General features: G+C 41.8%; 1 protein-coding gene and 1 non-coding gene across 4 annotated transcripts; one reads left to right on the plus strand and one right to left on the minus strand.

Moving 5' to 3' along the window:
* Positions 1-782: 782 nt before the first annotated feature.
* Positions 783-855, minus strand: Trnak-uuu. Its single transcript has one exon. It is a non-coding gene; the product is annotated as a tRNA-Lys (tRNA).
* A 3354-nt stretch (positions 856-4209) lies between these two features.
* On the plus strand, positions 4210-10627 carry LOC6606729. 3 transcript variants are annotated; one of them, XM_032722502.1, is made up of 6 exons: positions 4210-4525; positions 8488-8886; positions 8971-9056; positions 9305-9388; positions 9902-10152; positions 10319-10445. In XM_032722502.1, the coding sequence occupies exons 2-6, from the start codon at positions 8490-8492 to the stop codon at positions 10443-10445; spliced, it is 945 nt and encodes a 314-aa protein (XP_032578393.1). In that variant the 5' UTR covers positions 4210-4525; positions 8488-8489. The 3 variants fall into 3 exon arrangements, with proteins under 3 accessions (XP_032578393.1, XP_032578392.1, XP_032578394.1); XM_032722501.1 differs by having other exon boundaries at positions 4211-4525; positions 8485-8886; positions 10319-10627; XM_032722503.1 differs by lacking the exon at positions 9305-9388 and having other exon boundaries at positions 4212-4525; positions 8485-8886; positions 10319-10627.
* Positions 10628-13493: the final 2866 nt, after the last annotated feature.

Here is a 13493-nt window from a genome sequence, read left to right on the forward strand (position 1 = left end):
TGTCCGAAGCTGACCTGGCCTGTATTTGACCGGCTGTTGATGGGTGGGCGCTGGTCTGGACTTATTCCCCTCCTGTCATTGATGGCGCCGTGAAATATGCGAAGTGGGTGGTCCATTTAGGAATCCATTATAGCTTTAAGTTCGCACAGATAACTTGCAACGAAGGAATTTTAACGTAAATTCTAAAAGACCTCAGATTCGGAAGCATTTAAATCGTTTGCTCGTTTAAGATTAAATTAAACGTATATATGACTTTAAAAGTCATAATTAATAGGAAAAACCTTGTTGCTGTGCTCAGCTTCTTATTCCTGGTTTATTGTTCTCCACATTTATGTTTATTTATAAACCGACTGGAAAGTTTAAACAAAAGTCTTTCAAAGCTGATTACCCACTTTGGAATCTCAGAAATGATGTGTGCATGCAGCACAGCCCTTAGTCCTGTTCTAAATCTCATATAACAAATGCACTATTTTATAAACTTATTTTTCCCCTTTCAATTTTCGTTGCCATGGCAAGAAGCGTTTGTGCTCGCAACTGTGCTGCCTGCTTATTGTTTAAGGAAGACAGCCAATATGGTTGGACTTTTCTTTTTTTGCTGCCGCAAACATAATTTTCATTTCTTGTTTGCTCTAGTATCCTTTTTTCTCTGTTTCTCCATAGCAAATAAACCAAGGCTATTTACTTTTTTTATATTGCTTAAATAATTTTAAATGTAAATGGATAAAAAGAAAATTTATAATTTCAATATTGCCTTTCGAATTAACACTTCCAAAAAAGATGACCGCCCGAACAGGGACTTGAACCCTGGACCCTTGGATTAAAAGTCCAATGCTCTACCGACTGAGCTATCCGGGCAGGTGAAAGTCGTCCGCCAAAAAACATTACTAATACGACTGCAGGTTGAGCCATTTTAGATCTATGGTCGTTAAACAAAGAACACAATTAGTTTATATTTTTTTATGCCATATTAATACATGTTTACATACTTTTTTGTATTTTACTAAGTGTGCGGTTTTATACATTTTTTGTTTAATAATTACCTTGCAATCGAACCCAGATTGCATGCGAATTTCATTGAAAATTAGTTGCGTAAATTTATTTTACATCGAATGCACACCCGATGGGTAAGAAAGGCATATTTAATATGAGACATGACAATATTGTCTTGGCCTTTGCCCACAGAGTGACTGTTCTGTTCCATTCAGCTCCGTTCGGTTTTATTCCATTCACCATTGTGCAGTATTCAGTATTCTGTTGCCACTGCCACTGTCATTGCGTTGTTACCCGACTCCTCCGCCGGCAGACATCATTATTTCTCGAGTGGTTGTTGCGCTGATAAACTCGCACTAGAGCGTGGCATTTTCGCAATACCAATTCCAGGCCAGGACCCGTTTCAGTTAGGACAGCAGCATCATCGTCTTTTGGCGTCTTTATCCTTTATGCAAAGGAGCGGGGAGGAAACAGCCAAATCGAGTAAATAAAAACACAGAAGGCTTCTTCACGGCCCGGGATGGCAATAAAAAAAATGCTTACAATTTATTGATTTCATATTAGTAGACTCTCGCAGCGCACACACATCATGATCGGGGAAAGTCCCATGGAGTTCTGTGCATAAATTTTCATCAGCCTAAAAGCGTGCAACTAAGTCTCTCGCTTTCTTTCCCACGCAATTTAGATGTTGACGCACCACTTTTTTCTCTGTATTTTTTTTTTTTTTGTTAATGCCTTGATTTCGGATTGTCTGCACCACTCCACCGCCCAAATGTGGGTCAGCTTTTTTTTTCCATTTCACTTCGGGTTGGATTGCTAATTTGGGCCCAGAATTTTGGGGCCAAAGAACTTGCTAATTGAATTAAATTGTTTCCTAATTTTTGTCGAGTTTCGATTTCTTTAAGTTCAGATTTCGTTATAATGTTATGCTAAATATGAAGGTGGAAAAGTTTCCAATTCCTTGAATTGTAATACTGTAATGCTGTTAGGCAATTTTAAAAATTAGTAAACATAAGATGGGAAATTTACTAGTTTTTAAGCTTTTAAATTTCATGACTATAGGGCCATTGTCTGTTTTTCGATGTCATAGTGTTAAATATTGATTGAATATTTATTTATGAGAGTTTCGATAGGAGAAATATCGACCGGCTATGTTTACCGCCCTTCATACACCGAATTAAAATTTTATTTTAAACTAAATCCCACCAAATTAGTTGTTTCCGGCTGTTGCTCCATTGGGAATTATCTGATAATACCACATCGCAAACAAACATGCAGTGGCACACAGTCTCACTCGTTGGCTAGCGCCATATTCCGCAAACAATTCATCATTTATGCCAAATATTGTGTTGCCTGTACAAATTATAAACCGAACTACTGAATGCCGATTTGATAAGCTGATTTATGCTTCATGTTTAGTCTGCGGCTGCCCCGGTTCCATTGATTTGCACTCTCGGTTGACAGGGAAATCATTAGGCTAATGTGATTGAGGGGCAAGTGGAGTGGCACGGAGTGGATGAAAATGGCAAATGTAAACACAAATATTGCAATTGCCAAACAAAATCGAGCTGGGCACATAAATTAAACGGGAAATCGGTAATCCCACCGAATCCCGGCTACAGCTGAAATTCCCCGATATGCGGCAATAACAAATGCGGAGCAATTATGGCCGCATTAGGCATATGCCCAAGTGGTCATCCTCTCCATTGGCGTGTGTGGTGTTTTTGGAGTGCATCGCAAGGATTTGCATAAATCCCACCACATTTATTCAATAAGCAAACCACACAGAACAGAGCACAAGCACTTGACTCGGCTGGAAGACCACTTAATAAACCACTCGGACGGGTTAAAAGAGTCTCTCCCCAAATGCTGATTGCCCGCACAGTTGGCATTGATTTACGGGTGGACTAGACCCAGGAACTCAGTTCCATCTTCCCTTCCACTTGCTAGTCCCAATCGCAGTCCCAATCCCATTCCCGGCCCCAATTCCAATCGGGTATGCAAATCGAATACAACTAAATGTAAACACATACAACTGCATTTCAAGATGGCAACCTTCGTTGGTTGTTCCATTTCTATTTTCCGATTTGATTTCACAAGGGTTCAAATGCCTCGATTTCTGGGCTGGAGAGGATTTGGGGGGGATTTCGGACGACTGGATGTCTGGCAGACATTCTCAGGAAACTTTTTCCTGAACGGCTTAACTTTTTTGCACGTGTAGTTGGCCAGCAGGAGCTTTTAGAAGTGGTGGTCGCTGTACGGGGACGAGGACCCACTTTTAGTTAAATTTGCAAAAAAAAAAGAACACATTTTTTATTCTTGGCAATCCCCTGAAATGTTTTCTTTGCCCAGAAGTTTCCTAATTTACCAGTGACTCGAGATTGAACCAAGCAATCGGCTTAAGCCTAATGAATCACTCTGTTTCTGCATCTTTCAAAACAATTTCAAGATGAGCTGTCCTAGTCAAGGTCCCAGTAGAACAATAACTCAGCACCCACATCAAGGAACATGATCGACTGTCCAGCGACATGTAAATGAGATGGAAAACCTTGACGGCAGTTCAACCAGGTAGATTAACACCAACCGTTAACGCCCATTTTTCAGGCAGCAGACAACAATGGGCCATAAACGCATTAAGGTAATGGCAAACAAAACGGAGCTAACACTACAGGCAAGAGATGGATCGCGTCCACGAAGTCACACCTGCGATCTGGCTAGCCACAACATGTTCGAGCTCAAACCGCACTTCGAACCTCGTTTGTCATCTGCGCAGGCGCCACCACACGCATGCGATCAGTGATGCTTAACTGGCCACTTTTCGTTCAAATATACACAGCCCTTGTAAAATAGCTTAAGATCACTACAGATCGGAGAAATTATAATTTCTTCTATTTAAAAGTTAAGTAAATTTACCTACCTTAAAATTGCAACTATTAAATGCCTATTTTATTACAAATATTATTTTTTATATATACCTTCCTCGTATTTATTGTTTTATATTAATAAATCATTTATTGTGTCAAAGAGTAATTCATAGTTGTAGCTGATCTTCTTTCCAGAGCCAACTAACAAGTGTGAAACTATCGGCGTCTTCCAACATGTTCGACTTCGAGCCTCGGCGGCTGCATTTCTTCGGCTCGATTCCAGGCCCATCGCGAAGACGCTAAAATGGGTCAGGCTATAAAAGCTGAAGTTCAAGGCGATCGCCGTTTCAGACAACTTTAGCAGCCGTCACAGCAACATCTCCATTTAAAGCCAGTAACCATCAGCTGTAGTGCCCAGTTAAATCCGAACACTCTCGAATCGAAGTTAACGAAAGAAAGTTGCCATCGATCCGACTGTCTCAGAAAGAGAGAGCAATTTTCGTGTGCAAAGTTTTTGGGTGAATTTTTAAGTGAATTGTGTGCTTGACAATCGCGTGCTGAAATCTGCACTTTTTCTAGTGCGACCAGCCAAACTAACTCAGCTGCAGCTGTAATTAAAATTTAAATTGCTTCGAGCTCGACAAACTAACAGACTGCAGATAAATAGACAGGTAAGAGGAATGCTTCAATGGGAACAGGATATTGGAGTCAATTTAGTGGCATTGAAGGGGCATTAATTCAATGACCGAAATAAATGTTTTTTATGCTCAAATTTATCCAATCACATTATTTATTAAGCTAGATATATGCAGAGAAAACACTTATTTATTTTAGTTGACAAAGATTGTTTTCATTCAAATTTTATTTGTTTTATATTTCAAGTCATGGCCAAAATCATGTATATCTATTGTTAGACGGTAAAAAAACCACATTCTTCTGAAATTTCCACCACTTGGTGTATCTTAAAAAGATTATTTTTAATATTGATAGAAATTATAAAAATACTATAAATCAATTTAAAAACAGAAAACGGCTAATTCTCAACGCAAATACTGCAGTGCGTTCAACTAGAATTTCGTAGTAGAAAGTTATTGACAATTGATCGACTGCCACTATTTGGCCTCGAGTCGTGTCGTGCGTTTGTTTGTCGAACAAATTGGGGCTATATGGCAAGAGCCAAATATTTGGGTCAGGCCAAAAAGAAATAACAGAACTCGGGGCATAAATCCAGAAATGAAAAAGGCAACAACCGGGCAGTAGCGGAAAGAGAGGAGATTTTCTGTCAAACGAGTTAACAACTTTGCATGAAAAAGCAAACAGAAAACCCATCGACTGGACGGAGGGGCATGAACATGTCAAAGCGTTCGAAACCAGGGGGTTCTCATTCGAGACGGGAGGGGCCTTCCATTTCGTTGACGAGGTGCGATGAGGTGCGACGGGCACACACACACGCACATGGAGATGTGCATTCAGTCAAGTTCTTTTCAAGCCAAACAACCAACACATCGTGCACCGATGATGGCCGCCCACTGACCCAAATGGGCGCCTGTTGACTGCCGCTCCAAAGAATTTTGGTTTTGAGTGCTCAGGAGACGGCAGCCGCCACACACCCCACTTTCAGGTGGAGAGGCCTTGCGGCCGTTTTGTCTGTGGCCTTGATTCGATGTGGGTATCCGACTTCGCTCCGTCTCTGTCTCAAAATCGGAATACCTCTCTCCGCTGTGGATCGCCCAATTAACGCCTGTCTTTCGGCCAAGTCTTTGGCCAACTCCCATAGAAAATATATTTATTTAATTGCCTGCAAAAAGGTTAAAATTGTCTGCTGTTTGTTTACCCATTCGCCTGTGTGCACTCCTAGACTCTTTGCCTTTTTCTGCCTTGAAGCAAATATTTTTCGTTTTATTTTTTGTAACTTTCATTCATTGACCGTCGTTGGTTGCTTTTGGCATTTTGCGGTTGTCGTTGTCAGGCTGAGCGAGGTGAAAGTTTTTCTTTGAAGCTGTTAAGTCGTGTTTAATACAGTTTATGTTTGGTCCGTTCGGATACGAGCGAAACTGATTCGGTTTTCAATTCCATGCAGGCTGGATAATTTGTTTTGCTTAGGAAAACTGCACTACCATTTGTGGATTAAACAAAGCGAAGCTCAACAATGGCAGTTGCAATTTGTCCATCAAATGCAGCTGACTGATAACCATAATGGCTGTGGAAATTGCAAGTGCAATTGGTTCTGCTTTCGTGCGGCCTTAAGTTGTTTGTCATTTTGCCCACTGCCGCCGACTGGGTTTCGGGGTCAGTAAAAGTATCCAGAAGAAGTTTTCTCTGCAAAAAGTGGACCGTTGTGTAGTTCATCCCGCCCTGGGATTGCATCACGGCTTAGGGTCTTACTCAATAATCAATCGACACCGTTCGCATAAAAATGCAGCACAGTAACTGCGCATTTTGGCCAATTGACAGCTGGTTAGCGGTTTTCTGTCAGGGATTGCTGACCACCGCGTCAGTGGAAACGAAAGACTTAAGGCACAAACTCGCTAGAAAGCCGCTGGGCATTCCAATTAAGGTTAAGCACTCGACGGCAAGCAATTGCCTAGCTTTAAACACTTAATTAAATTTTTATTTTGTGTTATTTTTCTTGGTCAATAAACCTTGGCTTGATTCTGGCCGAAAAGAAAGTGAAATGTGAATTTTTCGAGGCTGCCTGAGTTTCTCTCAGCCGGAAACCTGTCCGTGACCGTTCAGAAGCCCGGCTGAGCCCCGCAGAATGACTCAGGGCCCTCCAATCCAGCCGATCCACTCCCAGAAACCCAAGACGACGACGAAGAGCTTGCTTGCTCACTTACCGCAAATCACGAACGTTTTGCCGCTTTCTCATCATCATCATCATCTTTGACTTTGACCAAGGAGCCAGTGGAGCGTGCTTTGGCACGAGACCGCAAACGAAAATGAAAATAAATATCTGGGAGACGAGCACATAAATTACAATGATATTTCTCGGCAAAGAACTTGGTTATTGTTACACCCCCGCCTCCGTGACTCGAAAAATTGTTTCTCTTTCTGGCCGTTTGCGGTTTCCACACTTTCTAATTTGCGACTTTTGACCAACGGCAAGTGTAATTGCTGCTCTCGTTTTATATTGTTATTGAAATAGTTATATTGCCCGTTGTTTGTGAAGATGTTTAATTGCCGTTTTAAGCCAGGCCATGAAAGTAAGAGTTGCGTGCAAAGTTTCCAATTAGAGTTGCGTGTTTTCTTTTTAACAAGAGAGAAAGAAGGCGGCCGAAGATAACGAGGGAACTAGCCAGATTGCCAGTAGAATTATGTCATAAACGACCAGAGTGGCGATATCGATGTGACTAATTTGTCCATCACAATTTCCACGGCTAATTTCCCACAATCAATAAAATTTCTCTGCCACACATTCCAGCTATTAATTACCATTATCTTAGCCACTAATCGCTGATTCACGTTCAAAGCCACAGTCTCCCGCTCCAACAGCTTTCTAAATTTACATGGCCACCATAATTTCCACGGAACTGGGTCGCATTGTGTCACAAGCCATCAAAACTCGACTCTTCGGAGCCGTGAGATGGAGTTGCCCGATTAATCAATGGCCGCACAATTTACATTTCCACGCTGACCCATTCTGGAGAGCCTGTTCTCGGCCAGCAATTAAATGGAAATCAATGCAATCTCCCAGCCATGGGCATTCCTCAGCCTCGTTGGCTTTATTAATTGTAACGGGAACCTGTTGCATGACATCTGAGCGAAAAGAACCGCTACTTCGAACTGGTTGTGTGGCAATACAGAAGAACCAGCGAAGAAAAATACCCATCCACTAACATTGGCGATCCCAATATGATTCGCAGCTAGTACGTACTGATCAATCGTGAATGGTTCTCGATGCTAATATCGCTAATACATATCTAGCCAAACGATCGTGGTGAGGAAGTCGCTGCTAATTGCCGGTACTTGCCACCTCACCTGTGGCGGCTTTCTATGTTGCCCAACCTGCCACTCGGTTGATACCCCTGCCTCGAATGCTCCTCTTCATACCGCGGATTTCCACTGGGGAACAGGTTGGGTTTGACCGACACCTTAATTGGGTGCAGTTTGACTCGTTTCTAGATGTTTCGGAAGCAAGTGAAGACGCTTCACCTTTAATTACACGCCGCTACAACTTTCTTATCTAGTTTTCATGGAAATTGTAACATATTCAAGGCCTGGTCGATGGGAAAATTTTTGACTTTGAGTGGGGGGAAGCACTTGACATTCAAATGCAACGGAAAATAATAACATAGTATTTTAATAGTCTCTAAAATAAAATAAACCCGTTTTTCTTACTCAAGAATTAAATTTAGGAATGCTTAATTATTATTGTAAAGAGTATAGGAATCTATTTATTCAAGTCTGCGTATTTTCATTAATATAATGTAATGGCAAATCTCAATCGGGCCAAGCATGTGCCATCCAAATGGGCCACCGCTGATTCCAATGCTCAACCCGTGCCTAAGTTCAGGAAACTCCATGGCACTCAGTTGGGCAATGTGAAAGTGTTGTTATGCGGATGGCTTGGTGTTCGTCCCCCAATGAATTTCAAATAGGTTTAACCCATTCCCGTCTCGGTCTCTTCCAGTAGTCATGTGGAATCAACGGAAAGTACACGCATACCTGCTGCTCTCCATAGTAGCCACCAATTGTCTGCTGATGACCTACGCATTTCCACAGCAGGAGGTCTATCAGAGGCAGCACCAGGTGACCCAGTCACCTGTCTACCGGGATGAAAGTGTGGCCAGGAAGTTTGCGGTGAAGCCGAATGCCTCGAAGAAGGTGGCTCTGGACGATATCGAGGATGACTTGGAGACCAATCAGATCCAAGAGAGTGTGGGAGGACCCGGCGGTTTCACCTGGTCTAACATGCTATCCACCGTGATGACCATGTTCTTCAATGGAGCCGTCAACTCACCAACCAAGTCCGATGATGTGGATAGTTCCATTGGCTTGGGCGGCAGCCCCTGGGCGAATGTTATCTCCATGGGTAAGATTCAGATGATTTTGATTTAATGATGTGCTAGGTAAACAAAAAAGTTCCCATAACTGATCTCTATCCGTTTCTCTGCAGGTCTTCGCATCATCAACACCTTGCTGGGCGGCGGAGCCCCTAGCGATGGCATCGATAAGGTCGACAACGGCGGATCTCCCATGCAGGTAATCTATCGATCCATTAGCCCATAACATGGTATACACTCACTGATTGCTTTTGTGCCACTTTTGTTTTGCTTTATCGTAATTTTTGCTGTTCGATTGTTACCGTTTCGTTTCGTTTTGTTTTATGTATATCCTATATCTTATACTGATACTGATACTGATTCTGGGTGCCTGGCTCTTCTTATTCTCTTGATTATGATTGCTTCCCGCCTACCTCCTCTACCTCTACCTCGCTAATAATCGCACAGGGCATATTGGTGGCTGTGATGTCTGCCGTTTTAGGCTCCAGAGACCCCGACCAAGTCAACTCGATGGCCAAGCAAGCTGGCGAGGTAAAACATCTTTATTGCTTTCACAACACACAGAACAACACCAAGCAACAAGATTTGGGTGTGAATTTTGGGGCTAAGTAGATGAGGGAATTGCTGAACATCTATTAAGGGGGTAAAATAATTCATTTACAATTAATTATTGGTTGATTTAATAAGGTTTTGGATATATTGATACTACATAACATAATATTTCACGAGATACATTGTCTAGGCAGTACTTTTTGTTAGTTCAATATGCTTTTCGTCTAGTCTTATTAATTAAATAATTTACACCTGAATCTTGTTGACCCGTGCCCAGAATGTACATTGTTTCTATGCACAGCAACACACACTCCGTATACACGCTCTAAAACACACACACAACACTGACACTACTTTAGTATTGGCACAGCAAATGCAAAACTAATTGACTAATGATTCCTCTACCCCATGTTTCCCCGTCCCCCAATCAACACCTGCACACACACACACTCCACTCCACTGAACAAAACGCTCCCCCTTCCGCATCCACAGTTCATTCAGATCGTGATGAACCTGCTGGACGCCCTGAAGACCTCCTTCTCGCACCGCTCCCTGACCGCCCGCTCCATGGGCAAGCGGGACTCGGTGAGCGACGCCGTCGTCGCCGGAATCTCGCTGATGAAGGGCTACGTCCGCACCTACCGCACCTCGGAGGACAAGTGCACGCAGCGGTACATGTGCGACGCCAACACGGAATGCGTCCGCGAGATCGGCGGCAGCAGCATCTTCTGCCAGCTGGGATCGTAAGTACAAACTAATTATGCTCATTTCGGAAGGTTCCAGGCTCACTTGCCACAATATAGAACTATCCTGATTCTGAAAGTTTTCGAAAATCTTAAGAGAAGTTATCTATGACTATTCTTTGGTTTTTATTTAATACTAATACATATTTTGTTTGTCCCTTTCTAGTTATGCCACCAGCTATGTGCTAGGCCGCACCAGTGGCAGCAACTTCGAGGAGCTGTACGACGCCGGACGCAGAGGTCGCTCCGGATTCGACTGTCGCCAGATCTATCTGGAGTGCAACGAGGTCTAGACTTCCCAATGGCCACCGACTGGACTCCCCCTAAAATAATTTAAATTAATTTATGACTTCCCTAGATGTTAGCTATTTATATTATTTATTTAAAAAATCTGTACTAATGGTCGCCGGAAAATGCGACCGGCTTCTAAGTTGACAAAGAAAAGCGTTAAAAATACATGCATTAAATGACAAAACCGTGTTGTACTTGGCAAATTAAAAATTTACTTTTATGGAAATTTTTAATAATTTTTTAATTATTATCAAACCAATGGAATGAATAGTCAGATAAGAAAAGTTTTGATTTCAGTACCTTCAAAGCTCATACCAAAAAGCTTTTACGGCATTCAGAAAGTAACTGCTACATGCGGCTGTCAGAAGCTGAATGCTATGACATATGTACGCTGCTTGCGTATAACCGCAAGCAGGCAAACCGGAAGTCAGAGAAGCGTATTTCTTCAAGCAGTTTTTGTCACTGCTTGCGTAACTATACGAATAATTATTACGTATACGAAATAGTGGCCTTCATCAAAAAAATCTTATACAGTCATCTAGTTTTGGACTTAAATCAAATTTCCTTTAGTTCTTAATTAGGGCAGTAATGTATAAAGAATACGTTTTTTTGTTATTGTTTTGGAAACTAAGTTCTAGTTCACCAGCAATCGAACGTCTGATTAACCTTCTTCTTTCCATTGTAAGCCGTCTGTCAAAAAAGTTCGGCCTTTTCGGAGTTGGTTTGATGCAACAGTAGTCGCTGTCTCGGTTCTTAACGCTTAGCAACATTCAGCAGCAGCCTTAAAGTTCCAGGCAATGTCAAAAGGGATAGTCACGTGAGCAAATCGTGACACTGAAAATAAAGTTTTGTTTATTTTACTACAAGCTGTTGTTGTGTAAAATAGTTTAGTTTTCTTAAATGCTAATAAGTTCCTTAGCATATAAATAAATAAACTATTGAAGAATATTATATAATTAATAGAACCAATATATATATATATATATACGGTTTTCCATAGAAGGGACATGTTTTGTTAGGTGCATGGTAAAGTCTTCCAAGAAAGGATAAGGGTCCCTAGTTGACAGCCCTGACTGCAAAGTTTCCGGGAGGCAATTTCGGGAAAACAAACAGGCAAACTTGTGATGCCAAAGGCAGGGAACTTGTCTTGTCTCGTGCCACTGCGCAGATGCAGCCGCTCTCAAAGTTTTTGCTATTTTGATAAATGCCACAGCACAGCTGAAATTTATTGGACAGCCGGCAACGCCGACGCAAAGAAAATTGCAGCATGCAAATGCAATGTGGGGAAACTTGACTCCAGATTCCAGACTTGAGGCTTCGGGCGGCATATCTGCATTGGGCCTAACCCACATTTAATGGGCGTGGCGCGGCTGGCAACATTTTGTCCAAGATGAAGGCAATGCTCCTGCTGCAGTGGCAGTGCCTCCAAAGTTATGATTAATTTGTGCGGCCAAGTTTTGCTGCTGCCACCCACCGAAAAAGTTGCTCCATCCATCGGATTGTTTGCTGCCACTATCTGCAGGAGCCGCATGAGCTGCAGGAGCGGCCGAAGGAGCCTGCTGCCAGTAATTAAAGGCGCTTTTGGCCCAACTTGCAGCCGACAACTGGGAAAGGGGAAACGGGAACGGGCAACCGACAACTGGCGCTGCGACCGGCTGCGATGCATCGCTTGGAATTCCATTTAATTACGTTGAGTGTTGAATATCTTTAGTGCGCTAATTAGAACTGTGCGCAAAACTTTTCTCGGACACCGAATGCACTACCAGGAAAATGGAGCCGATGGTGAAGAAAAGCGGCGAATGCGCTGCAAATGAAAAAATCGAATTTGGCCAACGACCTAATTTGCACCAGAAGTTCTGGCCACCGTGGATGGAGCAGCTGCAGCCGGCTGTCTGGTGCGAATGACACTTTTGTCAGACTGCTTAAATTGTTTTACGAAGATTATAATTTACTTCTTGTTTGTCCGGGGGAATTAATTCGCTTGCCGAAATCTTTGAGGGTTTCGGCGAAAGTTTCAATTGCCGCAAATGGCTTATTGTTCTGAGACCGATTTGTGGAAAGCGAGCTCGCAGCACAAAATGCATTACTTACTGCCATGAAAATATTAGATATTTTACAATCGTTTTTAAATTGTAAAGATTTATTGCATGAGCACATCCGCATTGTTTTTATTGATTCATTAAATTCCATCAAATTTATATTACACAGTGTCGTTAATCTTCACTCTGAAGCAATAACATTTACTCTTGATGTTGTTTTTTTGTTTCGTTTGCCAATTAATGAGAATCGTTCAAACAAATTCCTTCAATAAAAGTGGCAGGATTTTTTATTAAATAGAATATTGTATTATCACTATTTGAGCACACTTTAAAGCAAATTAAATATTTGTGGAACGAAATCTACCAAGCTAATAACTTTTGCAATGTTATTTAAGATTGGTCTGATCAAAAATTCATTTAAAGCTCAGCATCTCTGGTTTCCTAGTTTCCGGATGAGGTAAAACATTTTCTCTGACGACCAATCGACAGAGTCATGCTGAAATAATAACTTTTTGCAAACATTTAGCCCCTGACATAAACCCGAAACTATTTGCGGAAAATACTAAGGGAAAAGCCAACCACAATCCATACACTCACACGAATATAGTGGCTCACGTACAAACAGGTACATAAATGTCCATCAAAGTCACTGGCAATTATTTTGATATTTGCGCCAGCATTTTTTGATTTGATCTTCTTGTTGGTTTTGTCCAAATCAATTTATTCGAATGACCAAAGTGCGAAAATCTGTTTGATAATCTCAGCTAAAGGACGAATGCTGCAGAAAAACCAACTGAGCGACAAACTGTAAAGTGGCTAACGAAAAAATCGAGCATGGAATTTGCTTTGCATCAAATATATATATATTTGCCATAGGCGCTGAACCAAAATTGACCTATTGAAAATTTAATGTTTGCATACAACAATTTCCTGCACAACAGAAATAACAATGACAACAACGACGAGTACAACGAGTACGTGAATGTTCTGCTGATGCTGACAACTACAACG

This window comes from Drosophila sechellia, chromosome 3R, assembly GCF_004382195.2.
Source record: "Drosophila sechellia strain sech25 chromosome 3R, ASM438219v1, whole genome shotgun sequence".
Taxonomy (NCBI): Eukaryota; Metazoa; Arthropoda; class Insecta; order Diptera; family Drosophilidae; genus Drosophila; species Drosophila sechellia.